The sequence below is a fragment of the Stenella coeruleoalba genome, assembly GCF_951394435.1.
Source record: "Stenella coeruleoalba genome assembly, chromosome: 9".
NCBI lineage: Eukaryota > Metazoa > Chordata > Mammalia > Artiodactyla > Delphinidae > Stenella > Stenella coeruleoalba.
This window is the reverse complement of record NC_137155.1, coordinates 19,666,787-19,690,548: the sequence shown is the minus strand read 5'-3', so window position 1 is coordinate 19,690,548 and position 23,762 is coordinate 19,666,787. Positions and strand designations below refer to the sequence as shown.

Genomic DNA, 23,762 nt, shown 5'->3' with positions numbered 1-23,762 from the left:
AAGAATCAACATTGTGACAATGACTCTACTACCCAAAGCAATCTACAGATTCAATGCAATCCCTATCAAACTACCACTGGCATTTTTCACAAAACTAGAACAAAAAATTTCACAATTTGTATGGAAACACAAAAGATCCCAAAGAGCCAAAGCAATCTTGAGAACGAAAAATGGAGCTGGAGGAATGAGGCTCCCTGACTTCAGACTATACTACAAAGCTACAGTCATCAAGACAGTATGGTACTGGCACAAAAACAGAAAGATAGATCAATGGAACAGGATAGAAAGCCCAGAAATAAACCCACGCACATATCGTCACCTTATCTTTGATAAAGGAGGCAGGAATGTACAGTGGAGAAAGGACAGCCTCTTCAATAAGTGGTGCTGGGAAAACTGGACAGCTACATGTAAAAGTATGAGATTTGATCACTCCCTAACACCATACACAAAAATAAGCTCAAAATGGATTAAAGACCTAAATGTAAGGCCAGAAACTATCAAACTCTTAGAGGAAAACATAGGCAGAACACTCTATGACATAAATCACAGCAAGATCCTTTCTGACCCACCTCCTAGAGAAATGGAAATAAAAACAAAAATAAACAAATGGGACCTAATGCAACTTCAAAGCTTGTGCACAGCAAAGGAAACCATAAACAAGACCAAAAGACAACCCTGAGAATGGGAGAAAATATTTGCAAATGAAGCAACTGACAAAGGATTAATCTCCAAAATTTACAAGCAGCTCATGCAGCTTAATAACAAAAAAACAAACAACCCAATCCAAAAATGGGCAGAAGACCTAAACAGACATTTCTCCACAGAAGATATACAGACTGCCAACAAACACATGAAAGGATGCTCAACATCACTAATCATTAGAGAAATGCAAATAAAAACTACAATGAGATATCATCTCACACCGGTCAGAATGGCCATCATCAAAAAATCTAGAAACAATAAATGCTGGAGAGGGTGTGGAGAAAAGGGAACCCTCTTGCACTGTTGGTGGGAATGTGAATTGGTTCAGCCACTGTGGAGAACAGTATGGAGGTTCCTTAAAAAACTACAAATAGAACTACCATATGACCCAACAATCCCACTACTGGGCATATACCCTGAGAAAACCATAATTCAAAAACAGGCATGTACCAAAATGTTCATTGCAGCTCTATTTACAATAGCCCGGAGATGGAAACAACCTAAGCGCCTATCATCGGATGAATGGATAAAGAAGATGTGGCACATATATACAATGGAATATTACTCAGCCATAAAAAGAAACGAAATTGAGCTATTTGTAATGAGGTGGATAGACCTAGAGTCTGTCATACAGAGTGAAGTAAGTCAGAAAGAGAAAGACAAACACCGTATGCTAACACATATACCTGGAATTTAAGAAAAAAAAAATGTCATGAAGAACCTAGGGGTAAAACAGGATTAAAGACACAGACCTACTAGAGAATGGACTTGAGGATATGGGGAGCGGGAAGGGTAAGCTGTGACAAAGCGAGAGAGAGGCATGGACATATATACACTACCAAACATAAGGTAGATAGCTAGTGGGAAGCAGCCGCATAGCACAGGGAGATTAGCTCAGTGCTTTGTGACCACCTGGAGGGGTGGGATAGGGAGGGTGGGAGGGAGGGAAACGCAAGCGGGAAGAGATATGGGAACATATGTATATATATAACTGATTCATTTTGTTGTGAAGCAGAAACTAACACACCATTGTAAAGCATTATACTCCAATAAAGATGTTAAAAAAAAAACAGAACTTAAGAATTTATCAGTATACTGAATTATTATGATTTCTAGACTAATCATAAAAAACAAAGATTACGTAGAAAGACTTATCATGTATCTCGATAAAAAATCCCTTTGCAAAAATGTTTCTCCCAGAATATTTATTCAAAAATTTAGCTCAATTTCAATCAAAATAGCAAAAAAAATTTTTTTGAAATAAAAAAAAATTTATAAATTTCATCTGAAGAACTAATAGGAAGGAAGAGCCAGAAGGTTTTTTTAAACCTAAATGAAAATGAGCACAGATATTAAATCAAATATCAAATTTACAAACATTAAAACAGTGTGATCTTGTTGCCAGAAAAGATAGCTCATTGGAACAGGATATTCCAAAACAGGTATACTGGCATATATACAAGTATATGAATACTGAATATAAGGTTGGAATTTCAAATCAAAGAGGAAATAGAAGATGATTTAATAAACAGTGTTGGAATTTAATAAATGGTGTTTATATCTGAGCTGGTTGTCTAAGACATACATAGATATGTAAAGCACCCTATATGTACCAAACTAGATTCCATATGGATTAAATAATTAATTTTAAAAAGTGAAAAAAAAAAACCAAAATACAGGTGATGATGTATCTGATAGCTAGCAGAAATAGCCTTTTTAGGCACACAAAGGAAAAAATAATAAAGTAAAATATTGGCATATTTGCATAAATATTAAAAACTTTTCTGTGTTAAAAAAAAGTCCCCTTACCCCCTCAAAAAAAAAAGTGATGAGCTGGAAACAAAACTTTGCAACATCTATGAGAAAGGATTAAAATGGTTAAATATAAATAAATTCCTATACATCTGTAAGGAAAAAAAGTAACACTTCAATGGAAGAAAGGTCCAAGAATACTAGAAGATAATTCACAAAATAAGACTGCATAAGCCTAAGTAACTTAAAAATGGTTTAGCCTGATTAGAAGTAAAAAAGAAATGTAAATTCAAGTGTCATCATCTTTCACCTTTCATCAGCAAAGGTCTTTTTTATTTTAATGACAAAGCTAATTGTTGGTTAGGAGTAGAGAAAAATAGATCCTCTCTCATACTTTTGGGGGGAGTGTAAACTGATGCAATATTTTTGGAGGACAACCTAACAATGAAGTATGAAGTGCCATAAGAAAGAAAAAAGCTTACACTTCATTAAAGAATGCAGTTCTCACCCTTTTCTGCCTTATTATTCCTCAAAGCACTAATCATCTTCCTTTTCTGCATTATTCCTTTTCCTTCCTTTTCTGCCTTATTATTCCTCAAAGCACTAATCATCTTTCAATATTCCACATCATTTACTTGACTACTGTCTCTCTTCCAATAAACCTAACTTCCAAGGAGGCCAGGTTTCCTTTCTGCCTTGTTCATGGCTGTATCTCTTGCACCTACAACAGTGGAGTTTAAGAACCACTCATAAGCCACAATCACCCTGATACCAAAACCAGAAAAATATACTACAAAATAGAAAATTACAGGCCAGTATCACTGAAAAACATAGTTGCAAAAATCCTCAACAAAATACTATCACACTGAATCTAACAATCCATTAAAAACATCATTCAGTATGATCAAGTGGTATTTATCCCAGGGATGCAAGGATCTTCAGTATCTGCAAATCAATCACTGTGATACACCACATAAACAAACTGAAGAATAAAAACCATATGATCATCTGAGTAGATGCAGAAAACGTCTGACAAAATTCAACACCCATATGTGATAAAAACTCTCCAGAAAGTGGTCATAGAGGGAACCTACCTAAACATAATAAAGGCCATATATGACAAACGCACAGCTAACAGCATTCTCAACAGTAAAAGCTGAAAGCACCTCCCCCAAGATCAGGAAAAAGACAAGGATGTCCACTCTTGCCACTTTTATTCAACATAGTTTTGGAAGTCCTAACAACGGCAATCAGAAAAGAAAAAGAAATAAAAGGAATCCAAACTGGAAAAGAAGAAGTACAACTGCCACTGTTTGCAGATGACATGATATCATACATAGGAAATCCTAAAGATGCTACCAGAAAACTACGAGAGCTCATCTATGAATTCAGTAAACTGCAGGATACAAAATTAATACACAGAAATTTCTTGCATTACTAATACTAAAATGAAAGATCAGAAAGACAAATTAAAGAAACAATCACATTTACCATCGCATCAAAAAGAATAAACTACCTAGGAATAAACCAACCTAAGGAGGCTAAAGACCTGTACTCTAAAAACTATAAGATGTTGATGAAAGAAATCAAAAATGACACAAACAGATGGAAAAATATACCATGTTGTTGGATTAGAACCATCAGTAGTGTCAAAATCACTATAATACCAAAGGCAATCTACAGATTCAATGCAATTGCAATCAAATTGCCAATGGCATTTTTCACAGAACTTGAACAAAATTTTTTTTTAATTTGTATGGAAACAAAAAAGACCGAGAATACAAAAACCAATCCTTAGAAAGAAAAATGGAGATGGATGAATCAGACTCCCTGACTTCAGACTATACTACAAAGTGATAGTCATCAAAAAAGTATGGTACTAGCACAAAAACAGAAACATAAATAAATAGAAAAGAAGAAAAAAACCAGAAGTGAACTCACGCACCAATTAATCTACCAAAGGAGGCAAGACTATACAATGGAGAAAAGACAGTCACTTCAATAAGTGGTGCTGGGAAAACTGGAAAACTACATGTAAAAGAGTAAAACAAGAACATTCTCTAATACCATACATAAAAAAGAACTCAAGGGGCTTCCCTGGTGGCGCAGTGGTTGAGAGTCCACCTGCCGATGCAGGGGACGCAGGTTCATGCCCCGGTCCGGGAGGATCCCACATGCTGTGGAGCGGCTGGGCCCGTGAGCCATGGGCCCTGAGCCTGCGCTCCGCAGCGGGATAGGCCACAACAGTGAGAGGCCCGCGTACCACAAAAAAAAAAGAACTCAAAATAGATTGAAGACCTAAATGTGAGAACAGGCACTATAAAACTCTTAGACAAAAACACAGGCAGAATTGTTTGACAAAAATCAGAACAGTATCTTTCCGGATCCACCGCCTAGAGTAACGAAAATAAACACAAAATAAAAAGGGGGATATAATAAAAGTTAAAAGCTTTTGCATAGCAAAGTAAATCATGAACAAAAAGACAATCCACAGAATGGAAGAAATATTTGCAAATGAAGTATGAACAAAGGATTAATCTCCAAAATATACAAAGAGCTCATGAAGCTCTAAATCAAACAAATAAACAACCCAGTCAAAAACAGGGGAAGGGGCTTCCCTGGTGGCGCAGTGGTTGAGAGTCCGCCTGCCAATGCAGAGGACACGGGTTCGTGCCCTGGTCCGGGAAGATCCCACATGCCACAGAGCGGCTAGGCCCGTGAGCCATGGCCGCTGAGCCTGCACGGCCAGAGCCTGTGCTCCGCAACGGGAGAGGCCACAACAGTGAGAGGCCCGCGTACCGCAAAAAAAAAAAAAAGGTTATTACCCATAAAAAGAGTGAAATAATGCCATTTGCAGCAACATGGATGGACCTGAAGGTGACAATACTAAGTGAAATAGGCCAGACAGAAAAAGACAAATAGCATATGATATCACCTACAGATGAGATCTAAAAATTGATACAAATAACCAAATTTACAAAACAGAAACAGAGTCGCGGACTTAGAAAACGAACATATGGTTACCAAAGGGGAAAGGTGGGGCTGGAGGGATACCTTAGGAGGTTGGGATTAACACCTGCATACTAATATCCATAAAATAGATCATCAACAAGGATCTACTGTCTAACACAGGGAACGCTACTCAACAATCTGAAAGAACTTATACAGGAAGGGTCCGAAAAAGAGTAGCTATGTGTCTCTGTTTACCTGAATCAAGCTACTTAAAGCTAAAACACACACAACATTGTAAAGCCACTATACTCCAATATAAACTAAATGTTAAATTAGGAAACAAAAGCAAAAACGAAATTCCTACAACATTCTCCTCGGGCCTTGGGACCCAGAGAGCTTCACATCCCTGGAGCCCCAGCAGCCTTGGTTTCCAAAGGCTGGATGTCATGGGGCTTAGGGAGCTGGGAAGGATGTGCCAGCAAATGAGCTCTCCTTGGACCTACAGTGCCTGATCCCTTCGGGATGGACCACAATCTCCAGATCCACGATGGACCTCTGACAGCAAGGCCAAGCCTAGTGCAGCCAAAGGATGGTGGACCCTCTGGGCCGGAAGGGCTCTGAAAAGTCACCTGGTCCCCATGTCTCCTGGTGCTGGGGTTCCCACCTCCAGCCTCCTTCCGCAGAGTCACCCCACTTACGGATGCCAGCACCCTCAGCACAGCGCTTTGGCAGAGATTGGGATTTGTCCCGGGGGAAAGGGAAGGGGGTGGAAGTATTGAGACACAAGTCCTTGGTTGTCTGTTCTGGCACATTCCACTCATTTAAAACCCAGCAGCAGGACTTTCCCTAAGCCTCTCATTGCCCGAGTAACCAAAGTTGGGCAACCAGAAATGCTGCTGCCTTGTTTCCTGGAATGACAACTTTAAAACCAGTGCTTACATACGGTCACCTTATCTTTGATAAAGGAGGCAGGAATGTACAGTGGAGAAAGGACAGCCTCTTCAATAAGTGGTGCTGGGAAAACTGGACAGCTACATGTAAAAGTATGAGATTTGATCACTCCCTAACACCATACACAAAAATAAGCTCAAAATGGATTAAAGACCTAAATGTAAGGCCAGAAACTATCAAACTCTTAGAGGAAAACATAGGCAGAACACTCTATGACATAAATCACAGCAAGATCCTTTCTGACCCACCTCCTAGAGAAATGGAAATAAAAACAAAAATAAACAAATGGGACCTAATGAAATTTCAAAGCTTGTGCACAGCAAAGGAAACCATAAACAAGACCAAAAGACAACCCTCAGAATGGGAGAAAATATTTGCAAACGAAGCAACTGACAAAGGATTAATCTCCAAAATTTACAAGCAGCTCATGCAGCTCAATAACAAAAAAACAAACAACCCAATCCAAAAATGGGCAGAAGACCTAAACAGACATTTCTCCAAAGAAGATATACAGATTGCCAACAAACACATGAAAGGATGCTCAACATCATTAATCATTAGAGAAATGCAAATCAAAGCTACAATGAGATATCATCTCACATCAGTCAGAATGGCCATCATCAAAAAATCTAGAAACAATAAATGCTGGAGAGGGTGTGGAGAAAAGGGAACCTTCTTGCACTGTTGGTGGGAATGTGAATTGGTTCAGCCACTGTGGAGAACAGTATGGAGGTTCCTTAAAAAACTACAAATAGAACTACCATAGGACCCAGCAATCCCACTACTGGGCATATACCCTGAGAAAACCATAATTCAAAAACAGGCATGTACCAAAATGTTCATTGCAGCTCTATTTACAATAGCCCGGAGATGGAAACAACCTAAGCGCCCATCATCGGATGAATGGATAAAGAAGATGTGGCACATATATACAATGGAATATTACTCAGCCATAAAAAGAAACGAAATTGAGTTATTTGTAGTGAGGTGGATAGACCTAGAGTCTGTCATACAGAGTGAAGTAAGTCAGAAAGAGAAAGACAAATACCGTATGCTAACACATATATATGGAATTTAAGAAAAAAAATGTCATGAAGAACCTAGGGGTAAGACAGGAATAAAGACACAGACCTACTGGAGAACGGACTTGAGGATATGGGGAGGGGGAAGGGTGAGCTGTGACAAAGCGAGAGAGAGGCATGGACATATATACACTACCAAATGTAAAATAGATAGCTAGTGGGAAGCAGTCGCATAGCACAGGGAGATCAGCTCAGTGCTTTGTGACCACCTAGAGGGGTGGGATAGGGAGGGTGGGAGGGAGACGCAAGAGGGAAGAGATATGGGAACATATGTATATGTATAACTGATGCACTTTGTTATAAAGCAGAAACTAACACACCATTGTAAAGCAATTATACCCCAATAAAGACGTTAAAAAAAAACAAAAAGAAACCAGTGCTTATGGGTACTTCACATTCACAAGGCCTGTGAGGCTTAAATGAAAAATGCCCTCTAGAAATGTAGTGTGGTAGGTGATTGAAAGAGAATTGAAAACAGAGCCGACTTTCAATAAGCCCATTTCAGGAGGTAAATTTTATTCACGAGGTTTTTTCTTGTTTTGTTTTGTTTTTTAAAGCACATGAAAAGCTTAACATCGCTCATTATCATAGCACATCAAAACTACAAGGAGGTATTACCTCGTACCAGTTACAGTGGCCATCATTAAAAAGTCAACAAACAGCAAATCCTTGAGAGAGTGCGTACAGAAAAGGAACGCTCCTATGCTGTTGGTGGGAACGTAAACTGGTAACAGCCACTATACAGATCGGTATGAAGGTTCCTTAAAAAACTAAAATAAATCTACCATATGATCCAACAATCCCACTCCTGGGCATATATCCAGAGAAAACCGTACTTTGGAAAGACACATGCACCCCAACGTTCATTGCAGGGCTATTTTCAATAGCCAAGTTGTGGAAGCCACCAAATTGTCCACCAGCAGACGAATGCATAAAGATGTGGTACATATATACAAGGTAATATTAGCCATAAAAAAGAATGAAACAACACCATTTGCAGCAACTGGCTGGACCCGGCAATGATAACATCAAGTGAAGTAGCCAGACACAGAAAGACAAATGTCATCTAATATAGCTCGAAGGTAGGGTCTAAGGTGGAAATGATACAAATGAACTTATTTGCAAAACAGAAACATACTCACAGACTTTGAACGCCAACTTACGGTTGCCGGGGGTGGGTGGAAACATGGCTGGTAGGGATAAATTAGGAGTTCACACTTAACATGTACCCACTTGTATATAAAACAGATAATCAACAAGGACCTTCTGTTTAGCACAGGGAACTGTACTCGTTATTTAGGTAATACCCTAAATGGGAAAAGAATTTGAAAAAGAATAGATACATGTGTATGTACAACTGAATCACTTAGCTGTACATCTGAAACTAACACCACACTGTATATCAACTATACTCCAATATAAAATAAAAATTAAAATAAAAAGCAAAGAAACACAAAGAACTCCTGCCTTTAAAAAAAAAAGAAAGCTTACACTTCATTAAAGAATTCAGCTCCCACCCCCCAACTTCCTTTTTCTGCCTCATTATTCCTCAAAGCACCAATCATCTTTCAGTATCCCACATCATTTTCTTATCTGTTTATTGTCTCTCTTCCATTAAACTGAAGGCTCAACGAAGCCCGGCTTTCTGCTTTTTTTTTTTTTTTTTTTTTTTGCGGTACGCGGGCCTCTCACTGTTGTGGCCTCTCCCGTTGCGGAGCAAGGCTCCGGACGTGCAGGCTCAGCGGCCATGGCTCATGGGCCCAGCCGCTCCTGGACCAGGGCACGAACCCGCGTCCCCTGCATCGGCAGGCGGACTCTCAACCACTACGCCACCAGGGAAGCCCTTGTCTTTCTGCTTTTTCATGGCTCTCTCTCTAGCACCTAGAATAGTGGAGTTTAAGAACAACTGGCCTGGTGAGTTCTCAGAAATTGAACCCAGTTTCTTCAATATCTCCAAATCATCAGAGTTCAGAGATGTATTTGGTTCAGAGTTCAGAGATGTATGTGGTCACTCACTTTCCTGTTTGAAATGAAAGAAAACTAAAGACAGCATTACTACTACTGTATTTTTAGAAACCGTGGCCCAAAAACCAGGAAGGAATTTTTACCGAACAGGTAACAGACCCATCTTGGCCCCCTACCCTAACCCTTCTTCTCACAGCCTGACTCCATGTTTCTCTTCATACCAGGTTCTCCAGAAGACATAAAATTTTCTTGTTCCTCCCATCCACAAAGTTGAAACATACACTAAGGTTTTATCTATTAATATCCTGACTCATTCTTAAACAGTGCTGAGAAAATATTCATGTTACTCAATTCTGTTAACTAGGATTAATACTATGAACATTCTTTAGCATCAAAGTGACAATATGGGTTTTTTGGGTTTTTTTTAAATCTCACATCCTTTAAAGAAAAATAGACACACTTACTAAGGTAAACGATCTAACACCACCGCCACGGACCCACTCCCCAGCCTCCTGCCTTACTGCAGATCAACGCTTCAGGGATACCTCCACTCTTTTCATCCCACCCACTTCCAGTGTCTACTAGTTCCTTATCTCTCAGTTCCCCACAAGGCCTGGCAGGACAGGGGTTGTTGGAAAAGAGAGGCCAAGTGGGGTAGGAGGTGTAGAGGGGCAAGAAACTAAGAAAGGAGAAAAAAGCACTCCTGTCACTGGGAGCCACCGACTCCCTGCTGAAGTGAAATTTCACTCATCTCATAAACCACAGGCCAAAGGTTAATAGTCTCATCCTAAGTATAACTAGCATATCGAAAGCCCAGTAACCTATTCCCAACTTTTAAAGGAGTGGAAGGTTATCTGACGATTTCTTTTATAACTTTAGCAGCTTTTTCCAAGGATGAAGAGCCAAGCGCTCCAGGCTTAACCCTTATAATTCATATTCCAAAACACAGGTTACTATTTTCTAGAACACGCCATGCACTTTCTCTCCTCTGTGACCTTCCCCACGCCCATCATCCACCTGGAAAACCACTGCCAAATAGTTTTTATCTTTCTAGGCCCAGCTCAAGTATCATCTCCTCTGTAAAGCCATTTCCAATCCCACCAGTCAGAATTAATTGCGTCCTTTCCTATAGTTTTAAGACATCCGTTCCTACTTCTGGTTGCCACCACATCAGAGCTGGTTATTCACACATGTACTTTGCTGCTCAACTGTGAACTTGAAGGCACCTTATTCATGTCATCTCCCCAGAACCTTATCGTACAAAAGGGCTCAATTAGCTAACTGGAGTGTCATAACACAATTCACAGCAACGTTAAGTGATACATATATTAAGAGCAAATGTGCAGCACTCAGAAAGCCAGATGCTACCTCTTTGGAGCACGGAACGCTGCTGTGATCTTTTTCCATCATCAGCCATCTGAGAACATTTGGAATAGAGGGATTTTTCCACGTTGGCCAAGGGTTAACAAATCTCCCATCCTTTCCTTTCTTTGATTTAGTTACATCTTCTTCTAGTCTGTAATCCAGTTTGAAACTCTTCCTGGAAAACCTAGAAGAATCACTTCCTCCAGAATTGCGTGAATTTTGGCGCTTTCTTACTGCTTCTTTAGGATATTGGCAAATTGTCCTCAGGGACTGGTTGCTTTCATTTTCATCCATGTCCTTTCGTGAAGAGCTAAAAAAAGGGGGAGGGGGAATATACTGAGTTTAACATACAGACATTAAAACATACACGTAGTATTATTTCTTAACCAATAAAAATTTCCTCAAACTTATAACAATGTCTCTATTAGGCTCAAACTTTCTTCCTGCAAAATACAATTTCAGAATCCAGTATTACTGCTTGCTAAATAGAAAAGGTGTTTGCTTTACTTATTACTGCCAAACCTTTAAAAAAATTCCTTATGTGGGGCTTCCCTGGTGGCGCAGTGATTGAGAGTCTGCCTACCGAGGCAGGGGACACGGGTTCGTGCCCCGGTCTGGGAAGATCTCACATGCCGCGGAGCGGCTGGGCCCGTGAGCCATGGCCGCTGAGCCTGTGCGTCCGGAGCCTGTGCTCCGTAACGGGAGAGGCCACAACAGTGAGAGGCCCGCATACCGCAAAAAGCAAAAAACAAAAAAAAAAAAAAAAAGGAGGTTCAAAACTTGATGAAGATCTTTACGTTATACTGATTTTCAACCAATTTAAGACACCATGAATTTGTAAGGCAGTTATTTTATGTGCCACTAAGTTAAAATGTTATCAACTATAATTATGTCATGCACTGTATGATTCATCCTGACATGGGTGGTGTTAAAACCGGAATAAAATGTCTTAAAACTGATGAAATACACCATTTTATAGTGTGCTCCTAGGTACTATATATTAAGTTTCTGTTTGCTTTGCTTTCCTTTAGCTTTTTAGCAAAACTGGTTCAGTCAATAAACTCAGTTAAAAATGAAATTCACGGAAAATCAAAGCAGTATTTTCTTTGCCGATGCATGTTGTGCACGTAACTCCCACAGAACATTCTCTCTTTTATTTATTATCCAGTGTACTTCCCATGCTTGGGACATACCTGCCCTCCCATCAGTCTCCTAAACGCCTGTGGGGTTAACACCATTCTCAAGGGAAATCTGTACTGCATGCGAAGGGAGGGGAGGACAGTTTAATTTTAACCTGCAAAGCCCTGTGCAGACATTTCAATGAACTGAAACAGTTTCATTAGCTATGTAATCTAGCAGTGTATTAAAACGACCCTTTTCTTTACTAAAGATAGGAGGGCAAATATAAAATTGTGAATTCATGGGCAGGAGACAAGATGGCGGAGCAGAAGGACTTGAGCTCATCTCCTCTCACGAAAACACCAAAATCACAACTAACTGCTGAACCACCATTGACAAAAAGACTCGAACCTACAAAAAAAGATATTCTACACCCAAAGACAAAGAAGAAGCCACAACAAGACGGTAGGAGGGGTGCTTTCACAATATAATCAAATCCCATACCTGCCAGGTGGGCAACCCACAAACTGGAAAATTACTATATCACAGAGGGGCTTCAACAGAAGAGAGCGCTCTAAGCCCCATGTCAGGCTCCCCAGCCTGGGGGTCTGGCACTGGCAGGAGGAGCCCCCAGAGCATTTGGCTTTGAAGGCCAGTGGGGCTTGAGTGCAGGAGCCACACAGTCCCGGGGGAAGCAGAGACTCTACTCTTCGAGGGTGCACACATGGTTTCATGTGCACTGGGACCCAGGGCAAAGCAGTGAGTCCACAGAAGCCTGGGCCAGACCTACCTGCGGGTCTTGGAGGGTCTCCTGGGGAGACGGGGTCGGCTGTGGCTCACAGTGAGGGCAAGGACACTGGTGACAGAGGCCCCAGGAAATATTCAACAGCGTGAGCTCCCGTGGAGGTTGCCATTTTGGCACAGAGACCCGGGCCCCAGCAACAGCCTGCAGGATCCAGCGCTGGGACGCCTCAGGCCAAACAACCAATAGGGTGGGAACATAGCCCCACCCATCAGCAGACACGCTGCTTAAGGTCGTCCTGACCCCACAGCCGCCTATAAACACACCCCTTGACACGGCCCTGCCCCCCAGAGGGACAAGACCCAGCTCCACCCACCAGCAGGTAGGCAACAGTCTCTCCCACCAGGAAGCCTGCACAAGTCCCTGGACCAACTTCACCCACCGGAGGGCAGACGCCAGAAGCAAGAAGAACTACCATCCAGATCATCGGACAGAAAATCAATAAGGAATCAGAGGGCTTAAATGACACATTCGACCAATGGACTTAATTGATACTTACAGAACACTCCATCTAAATGCAGCAGAATACACATTCTGGAGTGCACATGGAACATTCTCCAGGACTGATCACATGCTGGGCCACAAAGTGAGTCTCAGTAAATCTAAGAAAATTGAAATCATATCAAGCATCTTCTCTGACCACAACGCTATGAGATTAGAAACTAATCACAAAGAAAGAAAACTAAAAAAACACGTGGAGGCTAAACAATAACACGTTTAGTAACACGTTGTTACTAAACAACTAATGGATCACTGAGGAAATCAAAAAATACCTACCTAGAGACAAATGACAATGAAAACATGATGATTCAAAACCTATGCGACATAGCAAAAGCAGTTCTAAGAGGGAAGTTATAGCAATACAGTCTTACCTCAGGAAACAAGAAAAATCTCAAATAACCTAAACTTACACCTAAAGCAACTAAAGAAAGAAGAATAAAACCCAAAGTTAGTAGAAGGAAAAAAATCATAAAGATCAGAGCAGAAATAAAATAGAGACAAATAAAAGAACAGAAAAGATAAAAGAATTTGAAGCTGGTTCTTTGAAAAGATAAACAAAATAGATAAACCTTTAGCCAGACTCACCAAGAAAAAAAGGGAGAGGGCTCAAATCAATAAAATTAGAAATGAAAAAGGAGGGACTTCCCTGGTGGTCCAGTGGTTAAGACTCCATGCTCCCAATGCAGGGGGCCTGGGTTCAATCCCTGGTCGGGGAACTAAGATCCCACATGCTGCATGGTGCAGCCAAAAAAGAAACAGAAAGAAAAAAAGAAGTGAAAAAGGAGAAGTTACAATGGACACTACAGAAATACAAAGGATCTACTACTGGATGTACTACTGCAAGCAACTATATGCCAACTAGAAGCCAAACCAAACAAAAAGGAACCACACTCAGTAATAACTGCCATTGTCTATGATAACCCACAGCAGCCTGTACATCATGAGTGCTCAATAACTATTTATTGACCGAATAAATGAACAGGAGCTTAAATCCTAATCACTCTTCACTGAGACAGAGTTAATTGTTTCTGAGAGAATCTGCTGGGAATAAAATTACAGGAGAAGCAAAAGTAACCAAAGGACAATGAGACAAAATTCAACAAAGGGCATTCCCTCTAAGTCTACTAATTATGGAGATAAAAATCAAAAAATCTTAGGGAATACTTCAGTAGTTGAATTCTATGGTGGTAAAGTGGTGACAAAGTGGTAGAGACCAGAAGATGCCTACCATAAAATCTAATCCCCCTTTTCTCCTCAGTAACAGAACACCAGTTTTACTTAGGGTAGCTATGCACCAGTTAATGACTACATTTCCACACCTTCCAGCTAGGGATGGCCGATGCGATCGAAGTAGAAGTCTTATATAGGAAAGGGAGGCATTCTGGATTCTTCCTGCATCCTGCTGCCTGGAGCCATCTTGAGCCATGAGTATCACGGCCACTTCCAGGAATGGCGTAGACGACTAGGACTTCAGACAGAGGCCACGTACCAAGCCTGGACCTTGCAACTCTGGATCTCCCCAAACTAATCCTAACTGATACAATGACCATAACTTGGAAGTTTAGGGAAGCTATAAAAACACACAAAGTAACTATCCAAAAACAGCGCCTTCCTAATCCAAACATGGGTACACAGAGCAGCACACATGACTACTATAGGTATATCGTTTATTGAGCACTATATGTGTCAGACATTTTATACACATTCGTTATCTCATTTAATCCTCACAACATTCCCTCAAGGTAGATAGATATTACCCTCACGTCACACGTGACATACCAGAAGTTCACAGAGGGTAATAATTTACCTGAAGTCAAAAGGCTGTTAACAGTTGGACCTGGAAATCCAACCCAAGTTGATCAGACTGCAAAATTCATGCTCTTTCCACTAATCATGTTGAATATGCACGGAAAATCCAATAAATTTATCTTAAACAGATACCTAGGTTCTAAAGTTAGTTGCATACAGCCAACAGTATGGTCTCAGTGACAAGGCTAGCCTTTCTTGCTTTCAACAATGTCTTTTTTCTCCAATGTCTCTTTTATCCCCTTTCAAAGTAAAAAGCACTTAGTAGACACTCAATAAATACCAGTTCCCTTATTTTTCTTTTTATAAATGTACTTATTTATTTATATTTTATTTTATTTTTTTTTGGCTGTGTTGGGTCTTCGTTGCGGCGAGCAGGGGCTACTCTTCATTGCGGTGCGTGGGCTTCTCATCGCAGTGGCTTCTCTTGTTGCAGAGCACAGGCTCTAGGCACGCGGGATTCAGTAGTTGTGGCTCGTGGGCTTCTAGAGTCAGGCGCAGTAGTTGTGGCACACAGGCTTAGTTGCTCTGGGGCATGTGGGATCTTCCCAGACCAGGGCTCGAACCTGTGTCCCCTGCATTGGCAGGTAGATTCTTAACCACTGCGCAACCAGGGAAGCCCTATAATTGCCCTTTTAATATTACACGGCGATTTCAAATGATGTAACTATCCTATTTAATTGCTAAATTATTTTCATTTAAAATTACACAGAAAAGAATAATAAATTAGTCCTATATTTCAGTCATATAAACAGAAAATACACATGGGGCCTTGAAGATATTTTCCTTGCTTTGAAAAGATGCCTTTGAGTTCATCCAGCATATAACCACCTGGCATTTTATCCTTCCAGCTGGAAGAATTTTTAATCAAGTCCAATGAAGAGACTTTCAGGTAAGAGGATCAACACCTCGGGGCTTTCCCAGTTTTAGCACTGAAAGTCCTATATCCTGGGAATGCCCTCAGTTCTGGGAAAACCTGAAAGATTGATCACTCTGCAGCCTCAGGGTACCATATATATGCATAGTAATGCCTTCAACAAAATGTGGGCAGTGTATACTAAATTGGAGATGAGCTTTATTATAAAGTATGATTTTAAGATATTTGGGCAGCTAAGCAAAAAGAAATTATAAAGCTCTACATAATCGTGCTTAACCAAGAGAATGTTGCCGAGAACATCAGACGTTTATGTCAAATTCTTCTGTGATGATATTCGATACACGCTCCAGCATTCACATTCACCCAGTTAAAACATGGGCTCCGAAAGGCACGCATACATTTACACACGATGGACAGTTTGTCTACATATAAAATTGAGACACTATATGAGGAAAGAATAAGAAAGGAATGGACTTTCAAGTAAGAATTTTAAAGTACGAACGGTCCCCGACTTACAATGGTCCAACTTATGATTTTTTGACTTTACAATGGTGCAAAAGCGATATGCATTCAGTAGAAACACTACTTCGAACTGTGAATTTTGATCTTTTCCCGGGCTAGTAATATGTGAACCAAAAGATACTCTCTTCCCTTGCTGGGCAGAGGCAGCAAGTCACAGGTCCCAGTGGGTGACTGGGGTCGCTGGCTAGCAATCACCAGGGTAAACGACCCATACACTTACAAGCATTCTGTTTTTCACTTTTACTATAGTATTCAATAAAGTACATGGGATATACAACACTTTCCTATAAAACAGGCTTTGTGTCAGACTGTAGACTAATGTAAGTGTTCAGAGCATGCTTAAAGTAGGCTAAGCTATGATGTCCGATAGATTAGGTGTATTAAATGCATTTTCAAATTATGATCTTTTCAACTTCAGTCATGTTTATGAAGATGTAACCCCATCGTAAGTCAGGAAGATCTGTACCTCATCTCTGTGAAATGGTGGAAACATTTAATTTTGACGTTTCCCTTTTGTGGCATCATGAGAGGCTAAAAACTCTTGCAAGAGTAGAAATACGAGAGACTTCCCTAGTGGCACAGTAGCTAAGAATCTGCCTGCCAGTGCAGGGGACACAGGTTCGAGCCCTCGTCCAGGAAGATCCCACATGCAGCAGAGCAACTAAGCCCCTGTCCCACAACTACTGAGCCTGTGCTCTAGAGCCCGCGAGCCACAACTACTGAAGCCAGCACGCCCTAGAGCCCGTGCTCCGCAACGAGAAGCCACCGCAATGAGAAGCCCGCGCACCACAATGAAGAGTAGCTCCCGCTCGCCGCAACTAGACAAAGCCTGTGCACAGCAGCAAAGACCCAACGCAGCCAAAAAAAAAAAAAAGTAGAAACAGGAAATCTGTAAGTTAAGGGGTTGGACCAGCCGCATACGAAGGTCCTTTCTAACTTGAACACTCCATGACCCAAGTCATCATACTGTGACCCCTTTCTTTTACAGGAGAAGCAAGTCAGGGCAGAGAGGTACATGGCACTCCAAGGGTCCAGCTCTGTCTGGTGATGGAGCCTGGACTGCTGATTAGCCATCTTCTCACCTGAATTATGCCTAGAAACACTTAGAACCAACAGCATGTGGTCAGCATGGGGAGATAAATGATATATTTCACCTCATGGTGGGTATTTCACTTAGTTTAGCTCATAAACAGATAAACTAGCCTCAAGTTTAAAAAAGAACTTCGAGCTCAGAAATTCTTTAAACCATCATTAGTTACTTCAACCACAGAATAACACAATACAGATAGTAGTACTTTGCATTAACTCTCTAAAGAAGCCAAAGGAATGAACACAGTAACTTGAAAAGAAAACGAACATCTTTGTAGTTTGAAAGACCTTCAAAATACAGAAAACAACTTTCAAAACAAATTATTCTGTCATCCAGTTTTCCTAGCAACAGGATCTTTTGTAAGCAAATCAAGTGTCTGCCCATTTTAAGGGGTGCCAGAACAATGAGGAAGCTTGGTTTTCCTATATTCTGACCATTTCATTCTTATAACTGAGATTACAGAGAAGCACAGAAGTCTACAGCCATTTTTTACTGTCCCTTAAATCTGGGAAGGCCCTCAAATTAGATAAACAGGAAAATCTACTGCCCCCGAGGGGAAAGGTGAATTGTTCTAGGTAGCAGGCGTATACTGAGTTGATTTTCAATCATTTCTGAATTTATGCTGATCCATCTAGATGTCAGCCCTGTGCCCCCATAGCCAGTGGTACTTACCATTCACACCCAACAGGTTTAGGGCTGCAACTTATGGCTGTGATGCTGACCAAAGTTTGCTGATCCCAACCACTATTACCTTGGCTTCAGCTGGTACCACCTCCTTTCTAATAAGCAGCAGCTGTGCATACAAGTACTGGGCCAAAGGCCAGGGCTGTTGTGCTAAGGAACCCTGGGTAAATTACTAAAATCTCCCAGGCTCTCAGTTTCCTGTTTCCCTCATAGGTGGAAGGGCATTAATAATCTCACATATTGTACGTCTCTAAAACCAAAGTAAATATAAATATATACAAGAATACTTGAAAGAGCTTTGTAAATTATAAAGTTATAATACATTATTTAACCAGCTGAGTTGGCAAAAGACTATCTCTGACATAACAAGACTGCCCCTGGGGATATATGAGTTCATACATAATCTATCACAAAAGTCTGTTAATAAAATATTTACTTTGTTATAAGGTAGAAACTAACAAACCATTGTAAAGCAATTATACTCCAATAAGGATGTTAAAAATAAAGTATTAAAAAATTTAAATACACAATAAATGCTTATTAAATTCAAAAGACAAGTCAATGAAAGCACTATAGATATAGATAGGTAGAATTTTTTGGTATTCTAGCAGTTAGAATAGCACATTACTTGACTCTCATGCTGGAAATCACATGGGTGATTTTTTAATGCCAGTTTTACATATGCCCTCACAGGCCTTCAGGATAAAGGTGCTCGTTAACCATTAATTATGTGCTCAATCCATTTCCCTAGTAATACTTCAACGAAAACATTTTTTATTTGTATGCATTTCAATCTAAAATGCCCAGATCAACACAGTCCTTCAGCTACAGCCATATTCTAATTTACAAAAAAAAGAGCAGAATGGAATGGAAAAACCCACTATATCTGTTAGGTAGTTAGACATTAGCAGCAAGGAGGTGACAGTGGCGAAAAGAGGGGACTAGTGGAATTACACCCCGACCATCTGACGACCCTCCCCTGACTCCACCCAGAACGGGGGAAACTATGGTGTTGTGGCGAGCAATTTATCCTGATAAAGAGGGAGCACAGTAACACAAGGGGACTTCCCCGGGCTGTGCGTGCCCAGACTAGACAGGCGTGTAACCTAGAGTAAACCAAACTCGTTATACCATCATTATAATAAAATCTGCAGGTGGTTTTGCCATCCCCCTTGGGCTTTTCTTAGCGAATCAAGGGTAAGGGCATGCGCAATAAGGAACTTGTTACCTAGCTCGGGGCTGTCAATCAAATAATGACCTCCTGTCACTCACCCACGATTGCGCCCCGCCTCCTCGCAGAGCGCTCCTTATAAACACCCTTAAGCCTGCACAAGAGCTCCTGGCTTCACTTCTTAGAAACAGCCCGCTCTCCCTCTGAGAGTGTAATTATGCTTTAATAAAACTCTGCGTTGTGCTTAAGCCGTAAGTGGTAGTCTGCAATTCTTTGCATGCTATCACAAGGACCGAGATTGCTGGTCCGGGTCTTCCGGTGACCTCCTCGGTTGAAGCTATTTTGACACTACCCACGCCAGCCCGGTAACATAGCTACAGCTATCTACCACTACAATGAAAAAGCAGAATAAAACAACACAATTAAAGGCAAATAGTACTTTGTCAAACACGGACAACATGTTCTTAAAAATTTCCCCAATTTCGCAAGCTCACTGATACTCAAAGTAACATAATACCCTTTTCATACAGGATGATTGTATCATCTAAAGCATAACCAAAACCCAAACCCGATGACGGAATGCTTACATTAAAATATCAGTCAGTTGTAATTGAATAATTTAAAAATTAAATTTTGCAATACGAAATCTGTACAATTTGAAATTGTGAAGGAAGATAAGAGTATGAGAAATACACTATTCTCATCCCTTGGAGACATGAAATTCTTGCAGCAGGAAAGCCTGCAGAATGTAATGAAATAAAACCTGAAAATTGCGACAATATCTTCAGTTAACTAACAGTTTGAATTGAAATCAATATCTCTCTTACATTTTAAACAGGCCCTAAATTTCTTCTCCAGCAGATCTAAATTTTCTTGCAACAAAATCAGACTACTGTGGGAAATAGGTAATCTTTTTAAAGATTACATAACTTCTTTCTAAATGATATCGACGTCTGCAGCTAAATCAAAACCAGTGAAACTGAAAATAGAAATGGAACTGCTAGATATCCATTCTTAACAAAGATGGAAATTATTTCTTAATTTCCGGACAGCTGTATCTCAGGAATGACTTTCTCATTAACTTAATTAGAATTATCAAATAGCAAACACTTGATGCTAATTAGCCAAAATAAACCAGGTGAGTCATATTACAACATATATAGAACAACTGCAGTAAAGACAAGGCCGAAAACCTAGCTACTTTTTGAAGGTTAACTTTTCTCATACTCAATATTTTCCAGGTTCAACTGAGATGTGATGCATCTCAGACTCGGGAGCCTGTATAAGCGTATTTATCTCAACTACCAGAATTACAGCTGAAAAATAAAAAAACTATCTGAATACCTGGTCTGAAAAGCCTGCAATAATATTCAATTTGAGAAACAAACGACCACCGAACAGAAAACTCAAGAAAGCGCCGGCTTCCACCACCTCGCCGCACCTTGCTCCAATCTTTCGCTCATTTCCATTCCATGGTTAGTTTAAGATAAAACGGGAGAAACCTGGTAGAACGGATTTTTAGAAATAAATACTACAGGTGAAGCAGAAATAAATTGCTCCAAGGAAGTTGTCCACCCACTCATTTACGTACAACCAAAAAATACACCCACATGTATTCCAATCGGTGAAGATGCAACCTCGTGATTTGCAGAGGAGATTAGACTTATAACAAATCCCAGGGACGGCTACTCTCCCAAGCGAAAAAAATCATGTGGCTCTTCATCCAGGCAGCCTCAGAGATGCGGGCTACCGCACCTCGTGAAGTGCGGAAATTCAAACGAATCCCTGCCACTCACAAGTGCAGCATCTCCGAGATGAGGCAGGGCTTGGGAGCAGGGACCCACCCACATTCCGCTCTACTCCCGGAAGAGTCCAAAAAGCCCCAAGCTGGGGAGTGCGGACCGTTCCACCCAGAGACCGAGAGGAAGCAAGCGGAGCCGGGCGAAGGAAAGGCGCTGGAGGGGGGGGGGGGGGGGGGGGGGGGCAAGGAGGGGGGGCAGGGAGGCGGGCGCTAGCGGGGGGTGGGGGGGGCAGGGAGGCAGGGAAGCGGGCACGGAGCGTGGGCTCACCTGACGCGATGGTCGGTCGGGCGCGCGCGCCGCCGCCGCCTCTGCTGCTGCTCTTCGGCCACGGGCCACAGCGCCGCCGGACACAGCGCGCCAGCGCAGCGGAAAGGGCGACGGTGGCCGGCGCCCGGGTTCCTCCGCCCCCGGCCCCGCAGCGCCGGCTCCGCCGAGGGCGTTAACAGCTGCAGGCAGCGCCTCAGCGCTCGCCGCCTCACCATCCTGGGGGCGAGCCGGCGCCGCATCCGAGGCCCACTGGGCGCCCCCACGCCGCGCGGGGCCCTGGCCGAGCTAGATTCCGCTCCACGTGGCCCGGTCACTCACTCATTGTGTCCTTCGAATCTGGCAGCCCCGCCAGCGTCAGCCCCGCGCCGTCCGCCGCTCAGACCTTTATCAAGATGGCCGCCCACCCCTCCCAGGCCCCGGCTCCGAGGCCTTGTTGGCGGCGCCGCGGCACGTTTCGCCCTTCCTAGCCGGGCCCGTGCCTCTCTCGCACTCTGCGCGAGCCCTTCTGACACCAAATTTGCTGTCCTGTCCTAGACCCAGAAGCTAAATTTCAGATCGCGTGAACAGCTTCTAGAACACCCTCCCTAATTGCTAAAATTAAATGGGATCTTGGGGGCCTCTCGTAGCCTGCGTGATCGTAGTAGACCAGCACCTGGTAGCAGGATACTTACAACCTATGGTGCCACGAGCCTCGTAGCGAAGAAACCAAACTAATTTGAAGTCTGTACAGTAGGTATTGAATATTCATGGCAAGCATTGCCTTGTCACGGTCTGTGCTCATTATTAAAAAGATGTCACAGCTTCCTGGTATACACAGTTCTCATCTAAATTTGTTTTAAAAAAATCTCAGGATGATGACAACAGAGCACCAAATTATGATTCCCAGCTTTTCCCAGGTTTTCCTTTTTGAACTACAGGATGAAATTTACTGTTTCAATAAGTAATTTAAGAATAGACAGATGGAAATAGAATTCAATAATGGGTGGCTGGGCAAAGAGATTCCTCTATAAGAGTCCTCGGGGGTGTGTCCACGGGCCAGAAAGAAATGCCCTCTGTCTGGGACTGCGAATGCAGATAGGACTGGTGGAAAATGCAAACCGAACTGTTTTGCAATTTGAAAGTGACCGTGCTAGTGTAATAGCGTAGGAATGTAAAGAAGATTATGCCAGGTATGGACTTTCACCCCCGCAGGGTAGCTTGCGGCCTTTGCTGAATCTTATTAAGTGTGATTAAGAGCTGCTTGCTTGCTCGTGGGCTGGGCTGAGACTGCACTCACTCAGTGGTACCTCAGGTGCAACAGGAAAAAAAAGACACAGCGCTACAAACCCAAACTGTACATTGAAGCTACTGTTAGCTAAGGAGGTCTTCACAATGCTCTTGGCTAAGGAACTTTAAAAAGATGCCCTCTGTTCCCCTCACCGCAATTCTTTATGATGATTTTCAAACATACAGAAAATAGAGATGCCTTTTTGTTACACCGTTTGAATAAATTGCAGACAACAAAATCAATCACCCCTAAATATTTCAGCCTGCCTCTTCTAAAGAAAGGACGTTCGCCTCAATCACAATACCGTTAGCACACCTAAGGAAACAATTCCCTTATACCATTTAATGTTCAGTCCAGTTTCAAGTTTGTGTGATTGTCCCAAGAATGACTTTTATAGCCTTTTTTTTCTGAACTAGGCTTATTAACTGCCTAGGCTCATGCATTGCATTTGCTTATTATGTTGTTTAAGAAGCAATTTGAAACGTTCGCTTGATAACTCTTCTCTACAAACTTACAGATAAATGGAGACAAATGTTTACAGCTTGTTTTTCACTGAGACCAGGTGCTTTTGATAAGCACATTTATGTAGACCAGGAAAGTCTAGGAGGAATGAATAGTAACCTTTTAGTACAACACAGAGATTATAATTGAAGCTGTATTAATTAATGTTTATGCTTTCTAAACATAAACTTTTATGTAGTTTACTACATAAACTTTATGGATTGTGTTGTAATTTCTACTTGACTTCCAAAGCTTAATTTTTCTAGACAATGAAAAGCTGTTTAGTAAAACAATTTCTATCACTCCAGGTAAAACCTCTAGCTTGCCCTGCTTCACAGTACAGAGCAGAATGAACACTGTGCCTTTCACTCATGGTTTAATTTTAGATCCTGACCTGCTGAACTGGGTTTTATTTGTCCTTCCTTCTTACGCCACCCCTAGGAAGTCAGGCATTCAGCATATAACTGTTTGTCTTTTAAACTGTCACTGTTAAAACAACAGGCCTAAAATGGAGTCACTTATGCTAAGCTCCACATCACCAAATGGAGACTCAGAATGTCACCCTCTCCCAGAATAGGAATCTT

At 41.6% G+C, this 23,762-nt stretch overlaps 1 protein-coding gene across 4 annotated transcripts in view; it reads right to left on the bottom strand.

Moving 5' to 3' along the window:
• The window catches only part of NAPEPLD (N-acyl phosphatidylethanolamine phospholipase D), an 88,649-nt gene that overhangs the window by 23,134 nt on the left and 41,753 nt on the right, over positions 1-23,762 (bottom strand). Inside the window, exons 1-2 of one of the 4 annotated variants that reach the window (XM_079931716.1) lie at positions 21,411-22,110; positions 10,773-11,079 (exon numbers count right to left, since the gene is read on the bottom strand). In XM_079931716.1, coding sequence (XP_079787842.1) covers positions 10,773-11,079; positions 21,411-21,649 — 546 coding nt within the window. In that variant the 5' untranslated portion in view covers positions 21,650-22,110. Of the gene's footprint in view, positions 1-10,772; positions 11,080-12,678; positions 14,084-20,951; positions 21,150-21,410; positions 22,111-23,762 lie in introns of those variants that run through there. The other 3 variants (XM_079931719.1, XM_079931717.1, XM_079931718.1) reach the window with 3 other exon arrangements.